Source organism: Lampetra planeri, unplaced genomic scaffold (assembly GCF_965212315.1).
Source record: "Lampetra planeri unplaced genomic scaffold, kcLamPlan1.2.h2 scaffold_252, whole genome shotgun sequence".
NCBI classification, from domain to species: Eukaryota; Metazoa; Chordata; class Hyperoartia; order Petromyzontiformes; family Petromyzontidae; genus Lampetra; species Lampetra planeri.
In genome coordinates this window covers 30,350-56,556 of record NW_027615080.1, presented here as the reverse complement: position 1 = coordinate 56,556, position 26,207 = coordinate 30,350, and the positions used below count along the sequence as shown (strand labels likewise).

General features: G+C 50.9%; 2 protein-coding genes across 2 annotated transcripts in view; both read right to left on the bottom strand.

Moving 5' to 3' along the window:
* The window catches only part of LOC144740639 (enhancer of polycomb homolog 1-like), a 32,512-nt gene extending 11,960 nt beyond the window's left edge, over positions 1–20,552 (bottom strand). The window contains exons 1-6 of the mRNA XM_078623435.1: positions 19,908–20,552; positions 7,806–7,965; positions 7,007–7,152; positions 2,910–2,969; positions 2,175–2,351; positions 487–635 (exon numbers count right to left, since the gene is read on the bottom strand). Of these exons, the coding sequence (XP_078479561.1) occupies positions 487–635; positions 2,175–2,351; positions 2,910–2,969; positions 7,007–7,152; positions 7,806–7,965; positions 19,908–20,063 (848 nt within the window). The 5' untranslated portion in view covers positions 20,064–20,552. The remainder of the gene's footprint in view (positions 1–486; positions 636–2,174; positions 2,352–2,909; positions 2,970–7,006; positions 7,153–7,805; positions 7,966–19,907) is intronic.
* A 1,210-nt stretch (positions 20,553–21,762) lies between these two features.
* The window catches only part of MBD5 (methyl-CpG binding domain protein 5), a 28,853-nt gene continuing 24,408 nt past the window's right edge, over positions 21,763–26,207 (bottom strand). Inside the window, exons 10-11 of the mRNA XM_078623436.1 lie at positions 25,043–25,118; positions 21,763–24,502 (exon numbers count right to left, since the gene is read on the bottom strand). Coding sequence (XP_078479562.1) covers positions 24,431–24,502; positions 25,043–25,118 — 148 coding nt within the window. The 3' untranslated portion in view covers positions 21,763–24,430. The remainder of the gene's footprint in view (positions 24,503–25,042; positions 25,119–26,207) is intronic.

Sequence of the window (26,207 nt, the reverse complement as noted above, 5' to 3'; positions counted from 1 at the left end):
CGCAGTCTCGCACACGCAGTCTCGCACACGCAGTCTCGCACACGCAGTCTCGCACACGCAGTCTCGCACACGCAGTCTCGCACACGCAGTCTCGCACACGCAGTCTCGCACACGCAGTCTCGCACACGCAGTCTCGCACACGCAGTCTCGCACACGCAGTCTCGCACACGCAGTCTCGCACACGCAGTCTCGCACACGCAGTCTCGCACACGCAGTCTCGCACACGCAGTCTCGCACACGCAGTCTCGCACACGCAGTCTCGCACACGCAGTCTCGCACACGCAGTCTCGCACACGCAGTCTCGCACACGCAGTCTCGCACACGCAGTCTCGCACACGCAGTCTCGCACACGCAGTCTCGCACACGCAGTCTCGCACACGCAGTCTCGCACACGCAGTCTCGCACACGCAGTCTCGCACACGCAGTCTCGCACACGCACGCACGCGCACGCACGCACACGCGTGTGCTGGTAGCGGTGGTGGGCACCTCTTGACGGCGACCTGCAGCGTGAGGTGCAGGAGCTGGCGCTTGTTGGCCTCGCGCCGTTTCACCATCTCCAGGATGGTGACGGCGCGACTCAGCTCGCGGCGCAGACGCAGCATGCGCTCGTACGACGCCTCCTCGTTCTTGCGGTTCTGGCGACGAGCACGGGGGTGGGTTGTTTTTTTATAATAATGATAACAGTTGCTGAGGGACTTCCCCGTTTAGGAGACCAGCCAAATCGCCCAGCACTTGCAAGACAAAAACTAGCGCCAAAATCAATGCTACTTCCCACTCCGCCTCCGATGACGTCACCGCACGATGTCATCTCGCCACCTCGCGGCACCACGCGCCGTGTGTGACATCATCTTGTTGTGCGGCTTGCCACGTAAAGTCACGAACGCTTATTGAAATATACTTCCGAGGGCAATGGTGCGTTAGAAAGCATTACAGAACGCATGCGTATGCACTATTCTTCATTTTGTCAATTTCTCCAATGATATTTTCGCCTCCGATATGCCCATCGTGGCGCATGACAAAGAATCCGTTCAGATATCTCACCAAGCAATGCATGCTACCGAGTTAGAGAGCGGCCCACGGAAGCGGACATCACAGAACTACCACCTCTTGAGATAGCTTCAACTGCCCTCTGGTTCACGCACAGGAGGAGGCGGCACCGTGCCACGCAATATGCTGCGGAAAACAATAACGTTCTTCGCGCGACGAGTCAAATCGACACAGAGGGACGCTCTCCCGTTTACGACGGTCCAATTTAGTACGATCCACATTCATGACATTTATAAATAACGCCACCATGGATCTTACTGCAGCTACATATCATTGGCATTCCTTTCCTTTGTTAATGCTAATCCCTGCACCCCCCCTTGGTGCTCTTGATCCTGCATAGTGCGTGGGCATGGTATGACTTTGAAGCCCCCCCGCCCCCTGCGCATTTCCCATGTATATGCTAAACTCATCTTGATATGCACATTCGTTTTGTTAAGGCGCTCTTCTACCACCCCCAACCCAGCTTATATGTAAGTTCCTAGCGTGAAGTGTCTCATTCTTCACCTGAGGACGGCTGCTTGCGTTGTGGCCGAAACGTCGTGAGAATTGTTTCATTTTATTATGTTTTTTTTTATTATTTTATTACTTCCCTTCTACGTGACTTTACCGAAAAAACAAAGAAGATGAACACCATGGATCTATTTACGATGCAGAAACTTGATTTACGATGCATCTTCCGGCATGGCTCCGAATGTGTTTGAACAGAACCGGTCTTTGGTTTCCGACGTGACTTGACGTGGAGCTTTTGTTATCTTCCAGTGTTAGTGTGTTTTTTTTTTACCTATTAAACCCCGTCAAATACGGCCGGTAAAAAGGAAATACACATCGGCAAGTATGTTTCTACCGTTTCTACTGTCTATGAAAAAATAAGCTCCGATTTCCGACGATCCAATTTACTACGTGGGAGTGTCGCGTGGATTTTTCTCCGGGTCCTCCGGTTTTTCCCCTCCACATTTAGAATCGACGTGATAAGCCACTTCACTGGGCTGCTATTTGTGATAGCCAGGTCACTTCTGAATAATACAACTCAGTGGGCCTTACCTGGTAAAATAAAAAAATAGTTGTAAAAGCGGGAGCGCCTGTATATATATAAAAATACTTATTTAATTTATGTTTAATTTTCAGACCTTGCGCGTCTGCATCTTCTCGGTGCGCCGACGGAAGGCCACGTAGGGGTTGTGGTTGTGGTTGTTGCTGTTGCTGCCGGCCGGCGTGGCAGGAGCGTCGCGCCGGTCCTGCCGCACCGAGGGCATGAGCGAGCAGCCCCGGCAACGCCGCCGTTTGTTACGCCAGTACTCCCACACCTGAGCGCCGCCGACGACGAAAATATGAGGGCGGAGGACGAAGAGGATGAGGAGGGCGACAAGGTCAGAGCGCGCGCGTAGTAACGACGGTCCCGACGCAAATTTCAAAAGCAACGGCAGGGATGTGGTGTGGGCGTCACTGCTCACATCGTTGCCAATATGGGCCACAACACGTGAGCTTATCAACAATTAGCACGGTTGGATCGCACCGACGATAAGCACGGCTGGCTACATACGGTGCAAAAGAAGTTCAAGATACGCACGTTCATCAACGGCGATAACGACGATGTGAGAATAATTACGCACACGGTCGAGGATGTGGACACGTCACACAATATCGTCAACATCATCATCATCATGGATGTGGGAGTCGCGCTAACCATCATCAAACGTGGATGAACACCGTCATGAAAATAACGAACAATGTGGGCATCACATTGACGTACGGTTAAACATCAGAATTAAACAATAGGCTTGTTATTACAATTGTTAACACTCGTCATTATTAAGTACCAAAATGACGCATTAGTGATGTGATTAGAATTGGTGTATTAGTACCTCCTCTATCAGCTCATTCTCCTCCTGCAGCAGTAGCCGAGCCTCTGCAAGCGTGACGGACTGCACACACAAACACAAGGAGACACGCACGCACACAAAAAAAGATTCACATCCCCGTATAGCCGACATCGACTGTTGGGGAAAATACTTTACAAGCGAGCACATATTAAGGCCTCCATGGCTCATGAAGGGGTGGTGCAGACAGCACCACACCTGGAAAGCTTTGTCTCCCCAGTGCCGATGATTACGCATTGTACCTTGTACTCATTTAAGGCCGAGTCGAGCTAGGCGAAATCCCACCAATGATCCAGATATCAAAAGCCACTGATATTAGTCGTGGCCGGGAACTAAACTTGGGCCTCCGTGTTCAAAGCGCAACTAACTAACCAGCAACGCTATTGCTCCACAAACAAGACACGGACACAAAGACAAGCCACCACACACTGATAGCTATAAACACTAGGTCATGAGTACCCTGATGGCTGTATATTTGGAGTTTTCATGTCCTCCCCGTGGCCACGTGGATTTTTCTCCGGGTCTTCCAGTTTTTTTTACATTTAGAATCATGCGTTTAGCGTATTTGACTGCTATAAATTTCCCCGCGATAAGCCGCTTCGTCGAGCTATCGTTTGTGGTAGCCAGGTCGCTTCTGAAAAAGAGCTGTACAGCTCAGTCGGCCATACCTGCTTACTCTGACCACTGACTTGAGGAAAAATAAAGTGGCCGGAGTGAGCCCACAAGCAACCCAAACATAGCTAGGACATATATAATAATTATTATTACTAAGGAGGTAAACACACCTCACATGGCCTCATACATTTTGTTGTAAAATCAGAAATCTCGATAAGGAGCCTCAATTCCATTGAAGCAAAAAAAACAAGCTGGGCTTCGCAGAGGCAGGCAAAGCACTGGGAAAAAAACTGAAGATATTGGAACTGAACCTTAGCAATACTGCGGTTGCCTCAGGCTATGAGCTTCACGAATTATACTTTTTCATTACCATTAAAGTCAATGTTAACGGTGAAGAGGCAGGGCTGTGGTGCAATGGTTTGCAAGCTGTGCTTACGACCCATCGACCCGAGTTTGATTTTTGGCCACGGCTAACATCAGCAGTGGATTTCAGAATCGGCCCTTGGGTGTACCTCAGCCAACTGGCCAGCGTGGTGAAGCATGGCCCAACAAGCAACCACGGCCGATACAGCATGGGGGAGCCCGGCAGTGGATGCACAAAAGGACCATGCATATTGATGCATGTACATCATCTATATATACAAGGGAAATTTGTGAACATGTGTGTCTGTTCAAAATGTTTAGCATACTTCCCAACATGCAACAAACTTGAAATTTGGAATGTGTGTAGCTTCAAAACTCTACACAATGCAAAAAGTATAAAAATATAATTTGTTTCGATTTAAAGATTTCGTGACTGCAGGGATTCATCTTCTTGGTTCTTTACGGTAAAGTCACGTAGAATGGAAGTAATAAAATAATAAAAATAAAACATAATAAAATAATTCTCACGACGTTTCGGCCACAACGCAAGCAGCCGTCCTCAGGTGAAGAACAGGTCTGTCAGACCTGTTATGTTGAATTTTTATTATTTTATTATTTCCATTCTACGTGACTTTACCGAAAGAACCAAGAAAATGAATCTAATTCGTATTTTGGGGGGGGGGGGGGGGCGTAATAATGGATATATTTTGCACGGCAAGTGAGCGGTGACGTCACATCTGTGATGTCACCCGCATGCGGCAGCGTCACGCAGTGTTGCCTGCTGACGTCACGCACGCCCCCCCCCACCCTCCGTGTAGGCCGTGTGTTAATCCAAGACAAGAATCCAAGTCTCTGGCGAAGCCGGGTAGTAAAGCTAGTTTATTTATAAACTAAGATAGATATACGCTATATTGACATGACGCGCTTTCCCAGTGCGAGGTCGATAGCTATTATTTCAGCTCTGGGAGGAAATCGGTGAACCCGCAGGAAACCCATGCACACAGAATGGTGCCCCGGTCGGGAATCACACCCAGGAACTTCCAGCTGGGGGGCACGAGTGTTACCCCTACGTCACAGCCTGCCGCCCTGATGTAACCGATGTAAACATCGATACCCTTATACATCTGGCCGTTCTCCGGCATTGATTCAGGCAGTACTAAATCGGCTGATAAAACACGATGTCGAAACTGGTGCAGAGATTGGTTGTATTGAATCAATGCTGCTGAATTTATGAATTCCCGGATTGTGCGGCCGATGGGTTTTGTAAACAATATTTTTATACGGGTTTCTCTCGCTTTATGCAGGTTCGGTTTGTGCATTTTCGTGTATATGCGGCTAACTTATTTCTTCCCAAAATTCGCGACATTATGCAGTTTGAATGCACTCGTATGCGGCTATATGGTTGGACGTGGGACACTGCGTGTAAACTGTATATGCTCTCAGCAGGTAGCTATCGCGAACACAGAGAGGACACATACACAGAGATACATGGAAATAGAGATACAAAGACACAGAGAGATACATACACATAGATACACAGAAAGATACACACAGAGATACATAGACACATTCACAGAGACACATGGAAATAGAGATACAAAGACACAGACAGAGAGATACAAAGACACAGAGAGATACATACACATATAGATACATAGAAAGATACATACAGATACATAGACACATTCACAGAGACACAAAAAAAAGATTCCCCATATAGCCTTAACAGACTTTTGAGGCAAGTGCTGTTAGTGACTACCTATGAAGGCCGGCACCACACCTTTGTCTCCCCAGTGGCGATGTTTACACCTCGCACCAGGTACTCATTTGAGGCCGAGTCGGCCTAGGTCAGGCTCAGGACCGATCTAGAAAATCGTCACTGGTGTTGGCCGTGAGAGGGAATCGAACTCGGGTCGCCGGGTCCGTCGGGCAGCGCGCTAACCACTACGCTACCACTCCCCACAACACGGTGTGTGTACTTCACGCACTACTCGGCAGGCAGCCGACTCCTCGTGTGGTTTCGCTTTTTGCGCCCTCTTCTTGGAACGCACCTCCTACGACCACCTCATCGAGCACGGGAAACCTGTATTGTCTACGTGCAGAGACAAATACGAAAAAGCCGTATTGTCTGCTTATCTATTTTGTTAACGTATACTCTCCCACGATGGTGATGATTTTACTAAAACTAAGTGCCCAGAGACTAATACTGTGCATAGACTAACTAAACTAAACTATTTTTTTTATTTTACCAGGTAAGGACCACTGAGCTATTTTGCTCTTTTTCAGAAGCTACCTGGCCACAAACGATAGCCCAACAAAGTGACTTATCACGTGGAAATTCCTAGCAGCCAAATACTCTGAACGCACGTCAATTCAACATGGAGGGAAAAAACCGGAGGATGCGGAAAATAATCCACGCGATCACGGGGAGAGAGAAAACGCAAACTCCAAATATACAGGCATGGTCAAGGTGGGGATCGAACCCACGACCTCCTATATACCAGACGAGGTAGTGAACATCTCTCCACCATGGCGCCAAATATAACCATGCTGAAAGCTTGATGAATCGAACTTAGATAATTAATTGATTATTTATACTTAGTAACTTGCTCACCATTTTCTCTATTTTGCACTCTGACGGTTGCTGTTTTTTAGCAATGTTTTCTGTCGTAACTCGTTGAATCGCCCAATCCCTGGACGCGTGTGAAAAAGATCTTCATAGCGCATCGGATTCCCTCATTCCTCCAGTCCCAAACAAAGATTCCCGGTTCTGAACAATGATGATTTCGTGTCACCAAAAAATACAACACAGCTGGCATGTGTGAGTGTGTGTGAGTGTGTGTGCTCAACGGACCGAAAGCAGCTGCGGTGGGGGCAGGGGGGGCGGTGGGGGTAGTGGGCGGGGGGGGGGCGGTGGGGGTAGTGGGCGGGGGGGGGGGGCGGTGGGGGTATTGGGGGGCGGTGGGGGTAGTGGGCGGGGGGGGGGGTAGTGGGCGGGGGCGGTGGGGGCAGGGGGGGGCGGTGAGGGTAGTGGGCGGTGGGGGGTAGTGGGCGGGGGGGGGCGGGGGGGGGGGGTAGTGGGCGGGGGGGGGGGGTCCCCTCACCTGCATGCCGCTGCCCTTCTCTAGGCGCTCCACCATGGCCTCCAGCTGAATCGGCGTGATGGGGTAGCGGCGGCCGGATCGTGCCAGGAACACCTCGTCCTCCGAGTCCAAGTCATACTCGGGCAGGTCCGGCTCCAGGCTCAGCGCTGTTGATGGAGATAGAAAAAACTGTTAAGACGATAAAACTATTTTTTATTCTACCCAGGTAAGGCCCACTTGAGCTGCGTGGATCTTTTTTTCAGAAGAGACCCGGCAAAATAACCTGGCGAGATGATGGCTCGACTAAGTGGCTTATCGCCACGTGGAAATTTATAGCAGCCAAAGACTCTTAAATGCACGTCGATTCTAAAAGTGCAGAGATAAAACTGGATGACCCGGAGAAAAATCCACGCGACCACGGGGAGTCAGGGTCAGGATCGAACCCACGAGATCCTGTATACCAGGCGAGGTAGTTAACATCTCGCCACTATGGCAAGATGTTAACTACCTCGCGTACACAAGGGATTTTGCGACGCTTTCAAATTTGTCTGTATGTGCTCGTCAGTATTTATTTATTATTTATTAGCAGGCAAGGGATCTTGTGGAACCTGAGTTCTCGCGAGTCTGGTGGAATGTGGCTCTGGTGAAAGGTGGGTTCTGGTGGAATGTGGTCATGATAGACGCTTGTTGTGGTGGGAAATATTTGTGGGGGCTTTTTGTGATGACTTCAAGTGGCTCTGGTGTCATGTGACAGGTCGCTGTAGAGGGAGGGTGGTAGAGTGGGGCAGGTGGCGGGTGCGGTAGCAGCAGCGTTACGCACGTGGCAGGCGGATCAGCTGCTTGGGCAGACGGTAGGTGCTGGGGTAGAGATCGTGAAAGTACGGCACGTTGCTCTGCGCCTCGGGCACGGGTATCACCATGCTCTCGCGCTTCTCGCCGTACGCCTGCTGCGCCGACATTGCCCGCTGCAGGTGGTGCTCCTGCACAGATGGACGGGCACGGCGGGGGAACAAACACGGTCAGCAGTCATTCAATTGGAGCAGAAAGCTCCGACTGCAACGGAGTGGGCAGCCAACGCAGCAGCAGCAGGGCTTTCGGTTATGAAACATGAACGGCAAAGTTACCGTCATTATCGCTGTCATCGTCACCAATCGTCACAATCATTGTCACCATGACCACCCCACCCCCCCTCCAGGGCTGGGAAGAGAGCATCAGCTGGTGAGTCTGCGTTACAAAATGTAGATTAAGTCAACGATGGTTCAAGTTCGGTCAGGATGTACTGCTTCCCACCATGGGAATATGGACCGCAGCTTTACACCATGAGCACCAGCGAACAATGGCAGCACCAACAGGTACATGGGTAAAAGAGCACGGCTCACAAACATCGCAGTTAAACATAACCATACATTACTTCATACAAACAACAACAGCCGCCATGACGTCAACACAGCGCTCGTCTTAGGCCAGGTGCACTCCCGAGGTCACGTGACGTGTCGAAGGCTCGCCGACAGGTCAAGGGACAGACCCATGTACCAACACGACCAATGGAACACGCAAACGGACAAAAATGAGACGTACACTACTTCTCTACGCTGAGGTACTTCACGACACAGCCAATAAACCAAGGAAATAAGCAACATAAACAGACCCACGCCTTCACTCCCCCGTATACAGGGTTACTGCATGCCAACACGGCAAATTAAAAAGGCAACGGGAAAACAAACAGACCTACACCACCACTCAACTCTATACAGAGGTACTCCGCACCTCCAATTAGCACGGTTGGCTGCGTACGGTGTGAAAGAAGTTCAACATACATGTATATTTCACGACGCAGCCAATGAGTCAAGTAAACAGAAAACAGACTCACGCCATCAACTTAGCACTATAGCGTACAGAGCAACTTCAAGACAGAGCCCACGGACCAAGCAAAACAGATAAATTAACAGATCCATGCTAATGCTCTAAATTAAACAGATCAGCTTTAAAAGGCGAAAGCCAGCGGAACAGGTAAACAAAAACAAAGAGAAACCCCACGCCACCACTCTACGATCGATACGGCGACTTCAAAGTGCAGCCCAATTACAGCCGTGCATAATCGCCACGAGTCGATAGTTTGAAGCCAATACGGTTCTGCGTGGGATTGTCGATTAGAAAAGTGCCTCTTCTGCTATCGATGGGACATTGAAGGGCGCTGCGATTTTGAAAGGGGGCAGACAGCGGCGGCAAGACCGAGCGCCGCTTTGTTGCAGAGGTGTCACCGTTCGAATCCAGCGGCCACCCTGATTATTACTGCGGTGGTGTGTAAAGCAATACCCCGTAGAGTAATACCACGCGCAGTCTGCTTCAGAGTGAACATTAACGTTCCTCTTCTTGGTTCTTTCGGTAAAGTCACGTAGAAGGGAAATAATACAATAATAAAAATAAAACATAATAAAATAATTCTCACGACGTTTCGGCCACAACGCAAGCAGCCGTCCTCAGGTGAAGAACAGGTCTGTCGGGGAGACAGAGTCTGACAGACCTGTTCTTCACCTGAAGACGGCTGCTTGCGTTGTGGCCGAAACGTCGTGTGGCCGAAACGTCGTGAGAATTATTTTATTATGTTTTATTTTTATTATTTTCCTTCTACGTGACTTTACCGAAAGAACCAAGAAGATGAATCCCTGCAGTCACGAAAGCTTTAAATCGAAAATTAACGTTCCTCTGACGTAATTCGCAAGAGTGCGTTATTGTGTACAGCGTCAGGATCCAAATTCGCCAAATAAAAAAAAAGACCAACAAAATTACATTTGGGGATATCATTGCACCCTACTGGAAGACGAATGTCCCAGCTAACTATTCCAAATGAGACAATCCTGATCTCTTCAGTGTTCTCCTGGTTAAACAAAATAAACATGACCACTGGGTGCAACTGGTAACACATATCTCCTGGTTTTAAAATCTACCCCGTGAATTCCACCTGGATATTTTCTTTGAAAAACGGATAACGCTGCTCATTGGGCTCCCGGCTGGTTCAAGAAAGGATATTGACATCAGACTGAATGTTCATGGGTGCAGTAATTATTTAATCAGACTGATATTACCACTCACAAGAAGGACGGACAGTCACAGGAGTCTGCAGTTTAGTGCTAACTGAAACCATATGAAGTACGCTAAACCAGGGCATTTCCTGGTAAGTACTCTCGCTAAAAGAGACAGTAAAAAAACCTGTTATTCACATTCGTTATTTGTTCTGTACATTCTCTAAAAGAACAACTTTCAAACAACAAAGACAAAGATGCCCCCCGTATAGCCTGTAACGGACTGTTGGGGCAAGTGCTGTTAGCGAGCACCTATGAAGGCCAGAGCAGCACACAAGGGGGTGGGTGGCCAGCACCACACCACAGCCTTAGTGTCCCGAGTGGCGATGTTTATTCACCACACCAGGTACTCATTGGAGGCCGAGTCGACCTAGAGGTAGAGGAGGAGGCGCAGGACCAGTTCAGATAATCGTCACTGGTGTGTTGGCCATCAGCGGGAATTGAACTCTGGCCGGGTTCGTTGTGCAGTGCACTAACCGCTACACTACCGTTCCCCACCAACCAACACACACATGGGACAGGCGTGTGGGTGTGAATGTTGTTTTTACAAAGCACCATACTGAGAAGCTGCTGCAGGGGAAGGAGGTGGAATGAAGAAGTTAAAGCTTTAGAAGGGCTTGCTAATAGTCTCAAGAAGGCAAGGGAGACGTTTGGGGTATCTTTTGAGAAGAGAGACAGATGATGTAATTAAGACTACTGAGATGCTGCCAATGCAGGGCAGGTGAGGGATTATTATATGGAAGAATATATTAGGACAGTGGATGTATGTTGAACCTCTTTTGCAATGTATGTAGCCAACCGCGCTAATTATCCGAGGCACAGAACAGACAAATATGAAGCAAATACGAGCGGAGTACCCTATGCAATCATGGATCCCTATGTAAGCCCTATGTAAGTGTGGGCTTCTCATGCATGTCTTTGTGGGTCTCTATGCAAGTCTATAGGTCTCTATGTAAGACCAATGATCATGAGTGTACACGAGTTCACAGGTCGTCATAAAAGTCTATGGATCCCGATGCAAAGCTACTGGACGTGATGACGAAGAGTCACAGAATAGAACGGAAAGAGAGCGAATGCGAGCGGCTGACCCCACACAACAATGGGACTCGTGGCACAGAAGAAGATGGCAATGTGCTGCAGCCGACACATTAAGACTCGGAAAGAGAGGCGAGCACATGAGGTGAGCTCAGCTGGTGTGCGGTGAGCGGGCAAGAACGCGGCCGCTCGGTACGAAATGTAATTCCGCGGGGCCGCGAGGGGTCATGGGTCAGACGAGCCTGCGGATGCTTGCTCTCCCCAACGCCCAGAGGCGTTAACATCTCATTGCACGGAGCTCGTATTGGGTACAGTCCCCAGTGTGCGTCTCTACGCGTGTAGCGCGCACACATTAAACTCTGATAGAATACATGTGTATGCGTACGCGGGCAGAGAATTTTTGTTTTTTCTCATCAGGCGAGGGCACATTGAGGAAATAAGAGCTGGGAAAATGTAGCACAAGCACGTGGACAAAACCAAAAGGTTAAAACATCTAAGCATTGAAAAGGACATTGCAAAAGCCATACTCTTTTATGTCTGTGACATTAGGCATTCCAGTAGCATTTATTTAGCATGTATGACTGCTGATGAGACTGGACAAAGTCAACACCTGTTTGCGTGCTTAAACAAATGCTGGGAAAAATGTTTTAACTGTGGGCTAAATGTGTTTTTCATCATAAAGGCAGACATACCTTTGTCTATGTAACAGCAGTCGCTTTCTTACACCGTGACATCTAAGAACATTTTAAAACGTTTGCCAATGTGAAACACAACTGCACTCCACAGGGAGAGGAACGCGTCCGAATGACTGACGTGTAACATTCCATTAAAGCACCACTGCATTTATTGCGAATATGGGTCTGTTGACATTTATAATATGGCTTGTGAACCACTGAAAATGTTTACACTGCTACACATAATAGGTTGTCATGGTTGCCTTGCTCAAGGAGTCGATGATGAGAATTCTCATGTCAGGAGAGAGCATCTGCAAGCGATGCACGTGTACACATGTCTATAAATCAAATTGCCAAAGGAACACTGCCACTCCATTGTACCAGTCGTAGACAATGTATGTTTGACTAGTGAAGAGCCCATTTGGACGAAAGTATATTGATCAAGAGAGAAAGACCATGGTATTCTGGCCATCACTTAAATCTCGCTAATTAAGCGGCAGGCAGTTGGGAGCAAAACTTGAGGACGTTTTTGATTTGCACAGCGTGAGCCACCAAAAAAGTCAGCCCTGTATATAGAGCTCATTGGGAATACTTCCAGTTCCTAACAACCTCTCAGACACACAATGCATCTCAGACAAACACAACAAAGATCCCCCCTATAGCCTTAACAGGCTGTTGCAGCAAGTGCTGTTAGCGAGAGCACCTATGAAGGCCGGCATGGCACACGAGGGGGTGGATGGTCAAACAATCCATGCCCGACCACCTTTGCCTCCCCAGTGGCGATGTTTTTACACAATGCACCAGGTACTTATTCAAGGCTGAGTCGACCGAGGGGAGGCCCAGGACCGGTTGAGATAATCGTCACTGGTGTTGGCCGTGAGCTGGACTCGAAGTCTGGTCGCCGGGTTCGTAGCGCGGCACGCTAGCTGCTGCACGACCGCTCCATATATAGTTCCTAACAGCCTCTCACAGACATACAATGCGTCAAAGACAAAGATCCCCCGTGTAGCCTTAACATACTGTAGGGGCAAGTGCTGTTAGCGAGCACCTATGAAGGCCCGAACGGTACACGAGGGGGTGGGTGGCCAGCACCACGCCCGACCGCCTTTGTCTCCCCAGTGGCGATGTTTACACATCACACCAGGTAGTTATTTGAGGCCGAGTCGACCTACAATGCATCTCACACATTCACACCACTCCACACACGCATGGACAGTCGGACGCAGTTTCACAATCACACACTCACAAATACAGCAACAATATCTACAAATAAGGAACAAAATATAATCCAAAGTTCCCATTTATATCTGCAGACACAGTGGCACTACCAACTATGATTAGCACACACCATGTTAAATAACTAAATAATGTGCTGGCAACCATCGCTAATGCAAGAAAATGTTGTTTTCAACTGACTCTCACGTGGCTAAAAACAACCACGGATGTGTGTATACCCAGAGACCGCTGTATATATGCGTGCTGTTAGCGAGCACCTATTAAGGCTAACTAAACGCACTCACACAATCATGGGATGCCTTTTCGATTGTCCGCAAATTATCTGGTGGTGCTGCTGCTGCTGCTGCTGCGTTGGCAGTGATGCACACGCACAAGTAACAACTCAACCCATCTCTTCTTGGTCCTTTCGGTAAAGTCACGTGGAAGGGAAATAATAAAATAATAAACATTTTACAGAATAAAATAAAATTCTCACAAATTTCATTTTATTATGTTTTATTTTAAAAGTCTCACAAATTTTATTTTATTGTTTTATTTTTATTATTTTATTATTTCCCTTCTACGTGACTTTACCGAAAGAACCAAGAAGATGAATCCCTGCAGTCATGAAAGCTTTAAATCGAAATTTAACTCAACCCATATTTAAATAACGCTGTGGCCTTAAAAGTTAAAATATATAATAGCCAACGTTTTGGGCAATGATCCTTCTTCAGAGCACCAAGAGAGCCCAGACACATCTCCCCAGTGCGTATCTTTACACACCGTGTACTAAGCACTGAATTAAGTATCTTTGGCACCTTTTTGCCAGTATCAAAATCAAGAATAGCTTTTGCCCTTACTGCCAAATAAAACAGGAGTTGTGTTAAGATGCTCAAACACCAAATACTGGATACCCTTTGAAAGGCATCAAGTCTGCATTAACCACACACATACTTGTGGAAAAACATGCTCTGATAATATCTGCATCGTCTTCGAAAGCAATTGGCCTACACCAGAGACAGCCTTCTTTAGGGCCTGTTCTCACCACCAGTGTTAGTTGGACCAGAGGACAACGCAAAAAGGCGAACATTACAAAGACAATGCAAGTATTTATCAGAGCATTTGAAGCTGGAGATGAGCAGGTAAATATATCTATGGGGCCCTTTTGAAGGTTATTTAAGGCTGGAGAGGGCCTATGGAAGGTGCAGGGCTGAGGTCTAATATCACACGCGTCTCCCTACAGCATGCTGTGGTGGCTCCCACAATACCCCAGCACCAACAACACATACGAGGAAGTCGAGGCGCCCGCCCACGTGTACCCACACACCCACGTGAGCGCCTCAAGTTGCATTCCTACACACACACAGGACACACACACACACGGATACTATACAAAGACCCCCACCCCCGCCACATGTGACCTTAATAGTACGCGTTGTTAGCGAGCACCTATTCGGAACAGGATGGCACCACGAGGTGGTGATACAGTCGATGTTTACATATCACACTAGGTACCCATTTAAGGCCGAGGCGGCCTAGGCAAGAGGTCATCGACTGTGGCGTGATATCGTTCGACGCCGATGTTAGAAGTGGCCGGGAATGATAAGCAGGTCACCGGGTTTCTAACGCAGTGCACCAGCAGCTACTGCACCACCGCTCTCCACTCCTCGACGCGTGTGTACATCTACGCTTGTTCACTCACACACACACACCAAACAACATATAATACAAGCATAACAAACCAGGATAGTCAACAGGCTCTTTCTCTCTCTCGCACACACGGACGCAATGGCTACATTTAAACAAGCAGACACATGCTCACACGTACGTGTGCTGGTTCATATGTAAGGGTGCAATACCCAAACTGATGTCTCAGTACCTAGGCGATGTGGACCTCGCACACAATGTGCATTGTTATACGTGTGAAATGTGCCAGTGCCTACAAAGAGAAGTGGATGCGGCCCCCGACAATACACAACACGTGACAACAGCCCCCCACCATCAACATCATGATGTTGCTGTCAAACCCAACAATGGTTTCAAACGTGTAGCGACCCTCACACTGGTGATGTCTGAAAATGAGTGAAGGACACTGCACTCACACATGCAAACATCGCCACACGTGGACTCGAGGTATTCACACATCTCAACTCCAGTCCACGTGGGCATTCAACAAAGTTCCCCTGTGTAGCCTTAACTCACTGCTCGGGCAAGTGCTGTTAGCGAGCACCTATGAAGGCCGTAACAGCACACGAGTGGGTGGGTGGCTGGCACCACGCCCGGCCGCCTTTGTCTCCCCAGTGGCGATGTTTACACACCGCACCAGGTACTCAATTGAGGCCGAGTCGACCTAGAAGAGGCCCAGGACAGATTTAGATAATCGTCACTGGTGTTGGCCGTGAGCGGTAATCGAACTCGGATGGCCCGGGGTTCGTAGCGCATCGCGCTAACCGCTGCACCACCGCTCCCCACGTACAACAAACCGACGCGTATTAAAACATGACAACACGAACACACAATAAACACAAGGCCACGTCTCCTAACGAGGCAACAAAACTCCACGGTGACACATGCACGTGTCCTGACGTGTACGGGAACATCAACATAACGGCACGTGTCGTCACGTCAACACAAACCCACGTGTCCTGACATGTCAACAAGCCCACGTGGACGGCAACGTATCAACACAAACCCACTTGTACTGACAACACAAACACACGTGTACTGTCAACACAAACACACGTGTAGGGTCAATAAGACCACGTGTACGTACGTTAACATATCAACATAAGGTTTAACACGTAGGCTTTCGCGACCAATATCATCCATAAGAAGTTTTGTTTGGGTTAGATCGCGTAAATATGTAGTCAAAACCCGCCACCACCCGACACAGACAACTGGTAAGGGTTGTCATGTAATGATGTAAACAGAACGTGGCCAATTCGTCACTAGTACAGCACCACCCGTTGTGTGTTGGAGAGCCCAGCCAAGATTGTAAATGTTGTGGCTGGGCTCTCCAACACACCGGTGGTGCTGTACTAGTGACGAATTGGCCACGTTCTGTTTACATCATTACATGACAACCCTTACCAGTTGTCTGTGTCGGGTGGTGGCGGGTTTTAACGACATATTTACGCGATCTAACCCAAAAAAACCTCTACTATGGATATCAACATAAATCCACGTGTACTGTCAGGTCAACATCACCCCGCGTGTACTGACATGTCAACAAATCCACGTGCATGTTAACATACCAACATAAATGGACTGTTAAGTCAACACAACCCCCCCATGTACGACAACACACATCAACAAAGCTACGCTGTACCACCATCACGACAAACGAACGCATTCCAACACAGATACCCACGTGGTACCATTACAGTAAAACGAACACATGCTAAGGCAAACACACACGTGTGTCCGTACATGCAAACACAAAACCACGTGTGCTTACTTGTGCAAACAACTCGCGAACTGAATTTCACGTGAAATTGCACCAACCCACGTGCATTGAACATACAAATACAAAGAGCCCCCGTATAGCCTAACAGACTGTAGGGGCAAGTTCTGTTAGCGAGCACCTATGAAGGCCGGCACGGCACACGACGGGGTGGGTGGCCAGCACCACGCCCGACCGCCTTTGTACATACACACACACAAACATGCACACACGTGTACACTCACACAGATGTAGGCACACACGTTTATGAAAGCAGACTCATACGGTGCATTGGCCACACGTGTCCGCACATAGATAAAGATGCCCCCCCGTACAGCATTTAACAGACTGTAGGGGCAAGTGCTGTTAGCAAGTAGCAGCACCTATGAAGGCCGGTACGGCACACGAGGGGGTGGGTGGCCAGCACCACGCCCGGCCGCCTTTGTCTCCCCAGTGGCGATGTTTAGACACACCGCACCGGGTGCTCATTTGAGGCTGATTAGCCCTAAACACACACACACACACACCTCTAGACAAACACCTGCACCAACCCACGTGCAAGGTGACCCACGCTCCCACGTGTGCTTCTCGGCGCGAACATTCAAAACATAAAACCCGCGTGTGTACTACACATATTCGTCTAAACACCCATACACACACACGAACATACGTGCACACACGTGTAAACACACATGTACAGGCGTGTAAACACACAAGCGTAAACACGTGCAAAGGTGTAAACACATGAACATGCAGAGACGTAGACACATTAGTACGCAGACCCTTGTAAACAAAGATCGCCCCTGAAAGCCTTAGCAGGCTTAGGCTATGAAGGTCTAACAAACGTGACATAATAATGCACGAGCCACTGCACTACCACCGTCCCCGTGTAATCACAACACGTACACACACACACAGTTGCTAACACACGTGTGTACACACACACACAGTTACTAACACACGTGTGTACACACACAACTGTTAACACACGTGTACACACACACACACACACGTGTACACACACACACGTGTACACACATACACACGTGTACACACACACAACCGAAAGCACGTGCACACGCATGTCAACACAAGCACGTGCAATGAGGGCTGAAATCAGCTGACGCCGTTAGGATTGCAACCTCAACACACACACGTGTAAATACACATGTAAACACACGTAAATACACACATGTACACACACGTAAATACACACATGTAAACACACGTGTTTTCCCTGCATACACACATGTAAACACACGTGTTTCCCCTGCAAACACACGTGGAAATACACGTGTTCCCCCTGTATACACTCACGCACGTGTAAACACAACACGTGTAAACACAACACGTGTTTAGCCACCCGATACACAATGACAAAACATCCCCGTATAGCGTTAACCGACTGCAGGGGCAAGTGCCGTTAGCGAGTAGCATCGCCGATGAAGGCCGGGGCATGACAACACGAGGTGCTTGGTCGGTGGTGGTGTGGCAACCACAACACCCGGTCAGTAAGAAGATCTCCCCACGCACGCGTTGTGACAGCGAGCACGCATGGCGTGGCATTGTACGAGGCAAGCGATGAGCAAGGCAATGAGATGCCACAGGTACACGACGCGTGAAACGGGGGAAGCGCGAGATTAACACGGTGGAGAGAGTAGAGAGAGCAGAGGGGGACGAGGGGACACGCCGAGAGACATCGAACGGTGAGACGGCGAGTGGGAAAGAAAGACAACCGAGGTTTAGTGCAGGGGTATGAGCGATTTGGTGTGCGGGAATGAGGCAAAGAGAGTAAACTCGGGAGAAGAGCAGACTTGGATGAAGGAGATCACCCAACAGCGAGCAGAGAGAGTGTGTGGAGAGGGGGGTCACGGCTTAATAAGAATAACAGGAGGCATCAGAGAGAGAGAGAGTTGCAAAGGGGGAATGATGCAGTGAAACGTGGAGGTATGGAACAAGAGATTTGTAGCGGGGAAGACCATGAGGGAGGGGTGTAGTTGAAGAAAATAAAACACGGCGGGGGTGGAGTGCGGTGCAGGAATGAGACACAAGAAAGTGTGGCAGGGTGACACGTGTGGCAGGGTGACAAGCGGCAGGGTGACACAAGACGCAGGGTGACATGTGTGTGGGAATGAACGAGTGGTGAGAGAGAGCCGGTGTAAGAGATGTCAGGAGAGAGTGTGTGAATGAGTGAGTGGAGAGAGAGTGTGTGAATGAACGAGTGGTGAGTGAAGAGAGAGTGTGAGAATGAACGAGTGGTGAGAGTGACAGAGAGCCGGTGTAAGAGATGGCAGGAGAGAGAGTGTGAATGAGTGAGTGGTGAGAGAGAGAGCCGATGTAAGAGATGGCAGGAGAGAGTGCGTGAATGAACGAGTGGTGAGAGAGAGAGCCGGTGTAAGAGATGGCAGGAGAGAGTGTGTGAATGAACGAGTGGTGAGAGAGAGAGCCGGTGTAAGAGATGGCAGGAGAGTGTGTGAATGAGTGAGTGTGTGAATGAACGAGTGGTGAGAGAGAGAGAGAGCCGATGTAAGAGATGACAGGAGAGAGAGTGTGAATGAATGAGTGGTGAGAGAGAGAGCCGGTGTAAGAGATGGCAGGAGAGAGTGTGTGAATGAGTGAGTGGTGAGAGAGAGAGCCGGTGTAAGAGATGGCAGGAGAGAGTGTGTGAATGAACGAGTGGTGAGTGGAGAGTGTATGAATGAACAAGTGGTGTGAGAGAGTGACAGAGAGCCGGTGTAAGAGATGGCAAGAGAGTTGAGACATCGTGTGTTGAGCAATCGGTGCACGGGCCGCGTGGGTAGGGAGCGAGGGAGCGAGCGAGGAAGAGAGCGGGGCTAGAGGCATGGACGGTGCTGCAAGGAAGTGCACGGGAGGCGATGGGGCCGAGGTGCGTAGCCAGCGAGTGAAAGACCCATCAGCAGCAGAGATCACAGTCGAGTACATCACCATAGAGAGAGAGAGAGTTGAGTGACATTGCACGCGTGGCGGAAGAGAGTGAGAGAGTGAGAGGAGATGGTGCAGCAGGGGGACATGGGAAGCAGCAGTAGCGACACCGAGATAGCTGCAGACACCCAGAGAGGTTGGAGACGAGTCAACCTGCAGCAGGAGCAGCAGCAGCAGGACACACAGCGGAGCATGCTGGAGTGAGGAGAGAGATGACGGACATCATGGGGGGGGGGGGGTGGAGGGGGGTGCTAACAGCTGGAGACACCGAGAGAGGAGACGAGTCAACCTGGAGCAGCAGCAGGAACAACAGCAGCAGGAGGACACAGCGGAGCACGCATGGAGTGAGGAGAGACATGGCAGTGACGGACATCACGGGGGTAGTGGAGATGGGGGGGGGGGGCGCTAAGTGCATACACCGGCCGAGCAAGCGGAGGCAGCTGTCGGAGAGAGAGAGAGACAAACACGGCGGGGAGAGGGGGGGTAGAGACAGACAGAGAGAGAGAAGAGAGGGAGCCGGGGCCACGCACCGACTCCTCCTCCCGCTCCATGCCCGTGGGCATCTGCGGCACGGCGCGGCTGATGGAGACGGCGTCCTGCAGGTCGGGCAGCGCCTCGGCGCGGAACACGGGGAGCGGCTTCGAGGCGTCCAGCGCCCGGGCGCGGAACGACAGCTTGCTGCTCATGTCTCCGCTTGGTTTCTACCCCCCCCCCCCAAGCTAAAACAACAACACAAAGACGGCGGTGGTGGTGGCGGTGGTGGCGGCGCCTCCACCTCCCCCCCCCCGTGAGGCTTCCCCCCCGATCCCCCCGCCCCAGCCCGGGGGGTCCCGCCTCACGGCTCCTTTAGGCGGCCGCTCGCCCCGGCGTCCATGATCGTGGCGACGGCGACGGCGGGTGTTGTTGCGAATCGATGGCCGGGGTGGTGGTTGCGGATGGTCGTCGTTTTGTTGTTGTGTTTTTTTTTGGTCAAGACGCTCGAGGTATAATAAAAAAAAAATCTGTGCTCGGGTTTCGGTTCGCGTCTGATTCCCCCCCCGTGTACCCCCCTTTTGTCGCGCGCTCTCTCTGCTCCTGCTGCTGCTCCTGCTGCCCCCCCCCCCAGCTTCGCTCCCCTCGGGTTTTTCTCCCCTTTAGCGGAGAGACGCCATTACAAGATGGCGGCGGCGGCGAAAAAAACTTCCCGCCCCTGGAGCACGCGCGGCGCGAGCCCCCCACCCCCCCCACCGCGCATGCGCGCGCTGTGACGTCACCCCGCAAAACACCCCTCCCACCACCCACACAGCTGCACCGCGTATGCGCGCGCTGTGACGTCACCTCGCAAAACACCCCCCCCCATCCACACCCCTACCACCCACAGCCGCACCGCGCATGCGCGCGCTGTGACGTCACCACGCAAAACACACCACACACCCCCCCCAACTCCACCCCCGGCGTGTTGCTCAACGATTAAAACCACCCCACTTCCTCCTAGGAGCGGATGACGTCACGGAAGGGGGGAGGTTTAAAAATAACGTCACGTAAACGCCGCTGTTTGTGGAGGGGGCGGATGACGTCATCGCACAGAAAGTGACGTTTTGCGGAAGGATTGGGGAAATGGGGGGGGGGAGCAGTGGGAAGGTCGCTGATCTGCTTTTCGGGTGGGGGGCCGGCGTGGAATTGTACAAAGTGACGTCACGCGCGGGGATCAAGTTTGTTGTTGACACCAGGGCCCCCCCCCCCCCCCGCTTTGTACAATGACGGCGGGCGATGTCACGGTCCGGCTGCAAGCTGGTGGGCAACGTCACGTCTGGTTCAAATTAACGTCACGTCTGGTTCAAAGATGACGTCATTTCCGGTTCCGATACTTGTTCCAGGGTCGGCACGTCACAATTACTCGGTCGGCGGGAAGATTCGACGGTTGATGACGTCACAAACGGCTTGTCGGTTGACAAATGACAAGTCGACCATGACATCACAAAGAGGCTAGTGACTGCTGTGACGTCACGATCATAATTACACGAGGCAGCGTGAAGCGACGTCATTTTGTTAAGGAAACTGAACAAGTGATCGCTTGGCAACTTCTTAAGAACTCAAGACGTCACGGGCAGCGACTGTCGGTTGACTACGTCACAAGTCTTCTTGGTTCTTTCGGTAAAGTCACGTAGAGGGGAAGTAATAAAATAATAAAAATAAAACATAATAAAATAATTCTCACGACGTTTCGGCCACAACGCAAGCAGCCGTCCTCAGGTGAAACCAGGTCTGTCGAGGCGACAGCGTCTGAACCCTTGGGTGGTCACAACCAAATGGATGTTCACAGATTCAAGAATTCCCATCGACTAGGGAGTGGGAATGCATCGACTCGCGATCGCCGGCCGGTCAGCGAAGACGACCGAGGCAGCCTAAAATTATACTTTTTTTTTATTCCAAATCTGTTACATCAAAAAATAAAACACGTTACAATTATACCGTTAAAAATCTGCGAATCGCCATATATACACTTCATGAGACGCGGGGGGGGGGTTTGGGGTGAGGGGGTCGCTACCCCCCCCCCCCTCACCGCTCACCGATAACCGTGTCTCTGCGCAATCCGCACAGTCGGCGAAACCCTCAAAGTACCGTGGAACTCCACCACCTCGCACACGCAGAGAAAAGGTGTGCGGCGGGGAAAGTTATGGAATCATCATCCTAAGAGACCTGCCCCCACCCCCCATCCCCGGCCGTGTCCCAGTAACCAACATTGACAAACGTTGGGTCAACGTTTGGCAATGTGGTTGGAACCGTTTGGCCCCGCCACAAGGACGTTCCAAGTTTACGGAGGGGGCGTGGTGGGGTGGGTGGGGGGGGAGTAATAATGCTTTAAACAATGGAGAGGTGCGAAAAGATTCAAGAAGAAAAAAACTAAAGTGAGATTTTTTTTCTTCTTAGAAGAAGATGGGTCGGTGGTTTTTAAATTTGGTGCAAAAAACAGCGAGCGCTTGGGCTGGCCAGGCGACGGCTGGGATTGACCCGTTATCTCCGCAAGCCCCGTGTCCAGCCAACGAAAATAATTACAAGGAGAAATTAATCTGTTAAATATAGGAGAGAAAAGAAACTGCTTTGTGTGTTTTAGAATATTTTTTTTCACACGTGGCCAAGTCTTAAGGAGAGAGAGGAGGGATCGATGGAGGCTTCTGAAATAAAAATCGCCAAAGGTTTTGAAGAAGTTTAAAAATGTGGCGTCTAGATTTTCTAGTAGTTCCTCGAAACGAACCACAGTCCCCAGTGGACGAAGCCCCCCGCGCGTACGACGAGAGAGAACGCTTAATCCCCGTCGTGAAGATAGGTCGAAATGAGTACGTACATTACTTGCTGCGCTGCCCCCAGCCATCGACGCAGGAGGCAATACCCCTGGGGGGCGATGGGGCCATCTCACGAGCACATCGTCGTATCGCGCCGCGCGTACCACCTCCCCCTCCGCAACCGGAGACTCGGGGTGGGGGGGTAAATAGTAAAATTGGGGGCATCCGCAGAACGCCCGGTTGGGTCGAATGCGACCGACCTCGCTGGTAACCGTAAAAGCAGATCAGCTTTCCCACCGCACCGCCCCCGGTCGCCCCACCGGCGTGAAACACAAATCTGGAGCAAGAAATTATTGTCAACCCCTGGAAACCCCCCCCCCCCACCCCCCCACGTCCATTAGCACCTGTGCAGACCGGCCACTTTAGAGAGTGCGCGCAGACCGACTGAATTTGTGAAGCAAATGAAACAAACGCCGTTAGTTAGTTGTTGTTTGCTCGCCGCCGTGCGATCTACGCCATCAAACAAAAGAAACAAAAAAAAATCGCTCCCAAAAACAAACAAACAAAAAGTCGCGGGCGGGCAAGCGAACTCCGTCCGCTTGGCGAGTCCCGACGCTTTGTCGTCTACAAAAAAATAAAAATCGCCATCGTAATAATCCAGCAGTATCATAACAAATGTGTACACCGTTTATACAGCGGGGGTTAATCTCACCGAATCACTCGCTCTCCTCTTTCGCCCTCTCTGCAGCAGGCTTGAAGCGGAGTCCGCGGTGCACCGTGTGCAAAAGCCTCACGTCCGCCAGTGTAAGAACGCACAGACGACGCATCCCATACAGCACCTGCCCCACTTCCGTGCATCCACAAAGAAACCCATTTCTCCACGAGCCCTTACCCAACTACGGCGCTGCGATTGGGGAGGGAGGTAGGGCAGGTCAGGGGAAGGTTCGCGAGTTCAACGGAGTTGACCGTTGACGCTCCAAAACAACAAAAGGGGAGCCCCTGCCACCGTCACCCCCCCCCCCTTCCTCCATCAGGAATTGCCCCCAAAATAACATTTCCTCTCTCCACCAAGGGTCCTCTCGGCCACGTAGGTTTTGTTGTTGTTGTTGCCGTCTGGCGGTTGTGCTGCGGCTGCTGTTGCTGCTGCTGCTGCAACGGCTCTCCGATGCGCTTGCCTGCAGTGCCGTTGTCCGGCCGTCTGTCCGACGTTTTGACGCCACCCACGTGCTGGGCAGCGTTCCCTCGGGTACAACCGTGAAGCAAAAAAAAAAAACATCGGGGAAGATCCTCTCCCCCGCGCCCTCGTAACCGTCACAACCGCCATGCGGCTTCGTACTGCGTGGTGGGAGGGGGGGGTGAGCGGTTCGCGTGCGGCGCCAATCAGAGGAGAGGGTAGGCGGCAGCGTGGCGCCCGTCGAACCGAGGCCGGGGGACGCACCAGCAGGACCGGCGTGGCTTATCGCGTCCTCCGTTTTTGCTGTGGCTGCCGAGAAGGCGGCGGTCGGCCTTTCCTGACCGACGGCACGACCAGACAAAGCGACCGCAGCGTCGTATCCTGGTGCCGTCGCACGAAGGGGGATGCGTCACGCATCGTCGAAGTCAACGGGCCGGGTTGGAAGGGCGGTCGTTTCTGAAGGTCGCCTCCCGCCCCTGGCTCAACGCCCGCTGCGCGAGAGGGGGCCGGAGTCCGAGTTCGCGCCCCCCACGGATCGGAATGTCAAAAGCTCAAGTAGTGTGGTGTGCCCTCGGGTCAAGGGGGTCGGAGATCGGCGGGTCTTGGTGGACGAGGGTCATCTGGATATCTTCCGCCGCTTGGCTCCCTTGGGGGTCTTGTCCGAGCGCCCCTTCGGCTGCTCGTCCGCCTGCGGTAAAGGAAGCACAAACGCACGCACACGCGCAGTGTTAGTAGGGACGCGCGCACAGCCGCTTCAACAAGCAACCATCTCCCCGGACACGGACAACATGCGTCGCTCCCCGCCCCCCAATCTCATCCCATTTCAAACTTAAAACTCGCTTGCACAACATTTGAATCCGTTGCAGCCAGGACCAGCTCTGCACGAACCGGCGGTGGACGCCACGATCGGTTACTTCCGGGTTAGACGCGGCGTACCCGTTACCTTTCCTTGAACCAGGGCCGCCACTCAACCCATGCTACGGCGCTCGTTGGCAACGCTCCGTCGAGAGAAAGACGCAAATTGGACTGCCCAGCCTGAGGCCAGGCCAAACCACACGCTCACCAAAGAGACAGGCCTTCGAAAACCTGCCCTGGAAACCAGACCCAGAGCGGGTCACAGATGGGCACCTTCGGTTAGCACGGTTGGCCACGTACGGTGCGAAAGAAGTTCACCACCTGTACGTACGCACAGCGAGTGTGCGGGTGGGGGTGGGGCGATGGTACGTACAGCCTCTGTCATCTTGTCCAGTTCCGTCATGGCTTCCTGGATGGCAGCCTCGAGGCTGCTGTTCAGCTTCCGGCTCCTGCGAGGTAACGGTGACGATGGTGGTGGTGACGATGGTGGTGATGGTGGTGACGGTGGTGGTGAAAGAATATCGATAAGAGCACAGGGGTTGCCACGCTTAAATCATCTAACCCTAAGATCAGTTTTAACACATAGGCTTTGGCGACCAATGCTATTCATAATAAAGGTTTTTTTTGGGGGTGAGATCGCGTAAATTTATAGGTGTCGTTAACCCACCATCATCCGACACAGCCAATTAGTAAGCTAATTTATATTTTTGCGATCCAACCCAAACATTGTTTTATTCTTGCTACGTTTTGTTTACATGGCAAGCCTTACTAATTGGCTGTCGGGCTGTGGTGGGTTAACGACACGTTTATATTTACACGATTCAACCAAAAACAACATTTTTATATAACCCATCAACAGACTTGCCTACCCCACCTCGCTCACCCAACCACTTCACCCACCCACCTCACTTATTCAGTCACCAAACCACCCACAAACTCAACCACTCACCCATCCACACTCACTCGCTCGCCCATCTATTCATCTGCTCACTTACCGACTCGCGTACTTACCTCACCCCCACTTCCACCAGTGCATCGATCCACTGACCCACACAAACATCTACCCACTCGCATATCCATCCACTTACCCACCCACCAAAAAAGTTTTTTAACAAAGTTTTTGTAACTAAACTTTTATTTTACCAGGTAAGGCCCACTGAGCTACGTAGTTTTTTTCAAAAGTGACCTGGCCACAAATGATAGCTCAACAGAGTGGCTTATCAAGTGGACATTGGTAGCAGCGAAATACTCTGAACGCGTAATGTTGATTCTTAAAATGTGGGGGGGGGAAAAAACGGAGGACCCGGAGAAAAATCCACGCAGCCACGTGGAGAGAGACATCATACAAACTCCACTCACTCACACTGCAGAACAGGGGGAGATCATACAAACTCCACTCACTCACACTGCAGAACAGGGGGAGATCATACACACTCCACTCACTCTCACTGCAGAACAGGGGGAGATCATACACACTCCACTCACTCACACTGCAGAACAGGGGGAGATCACACAAACTTCACTCACTCTCACTGCAG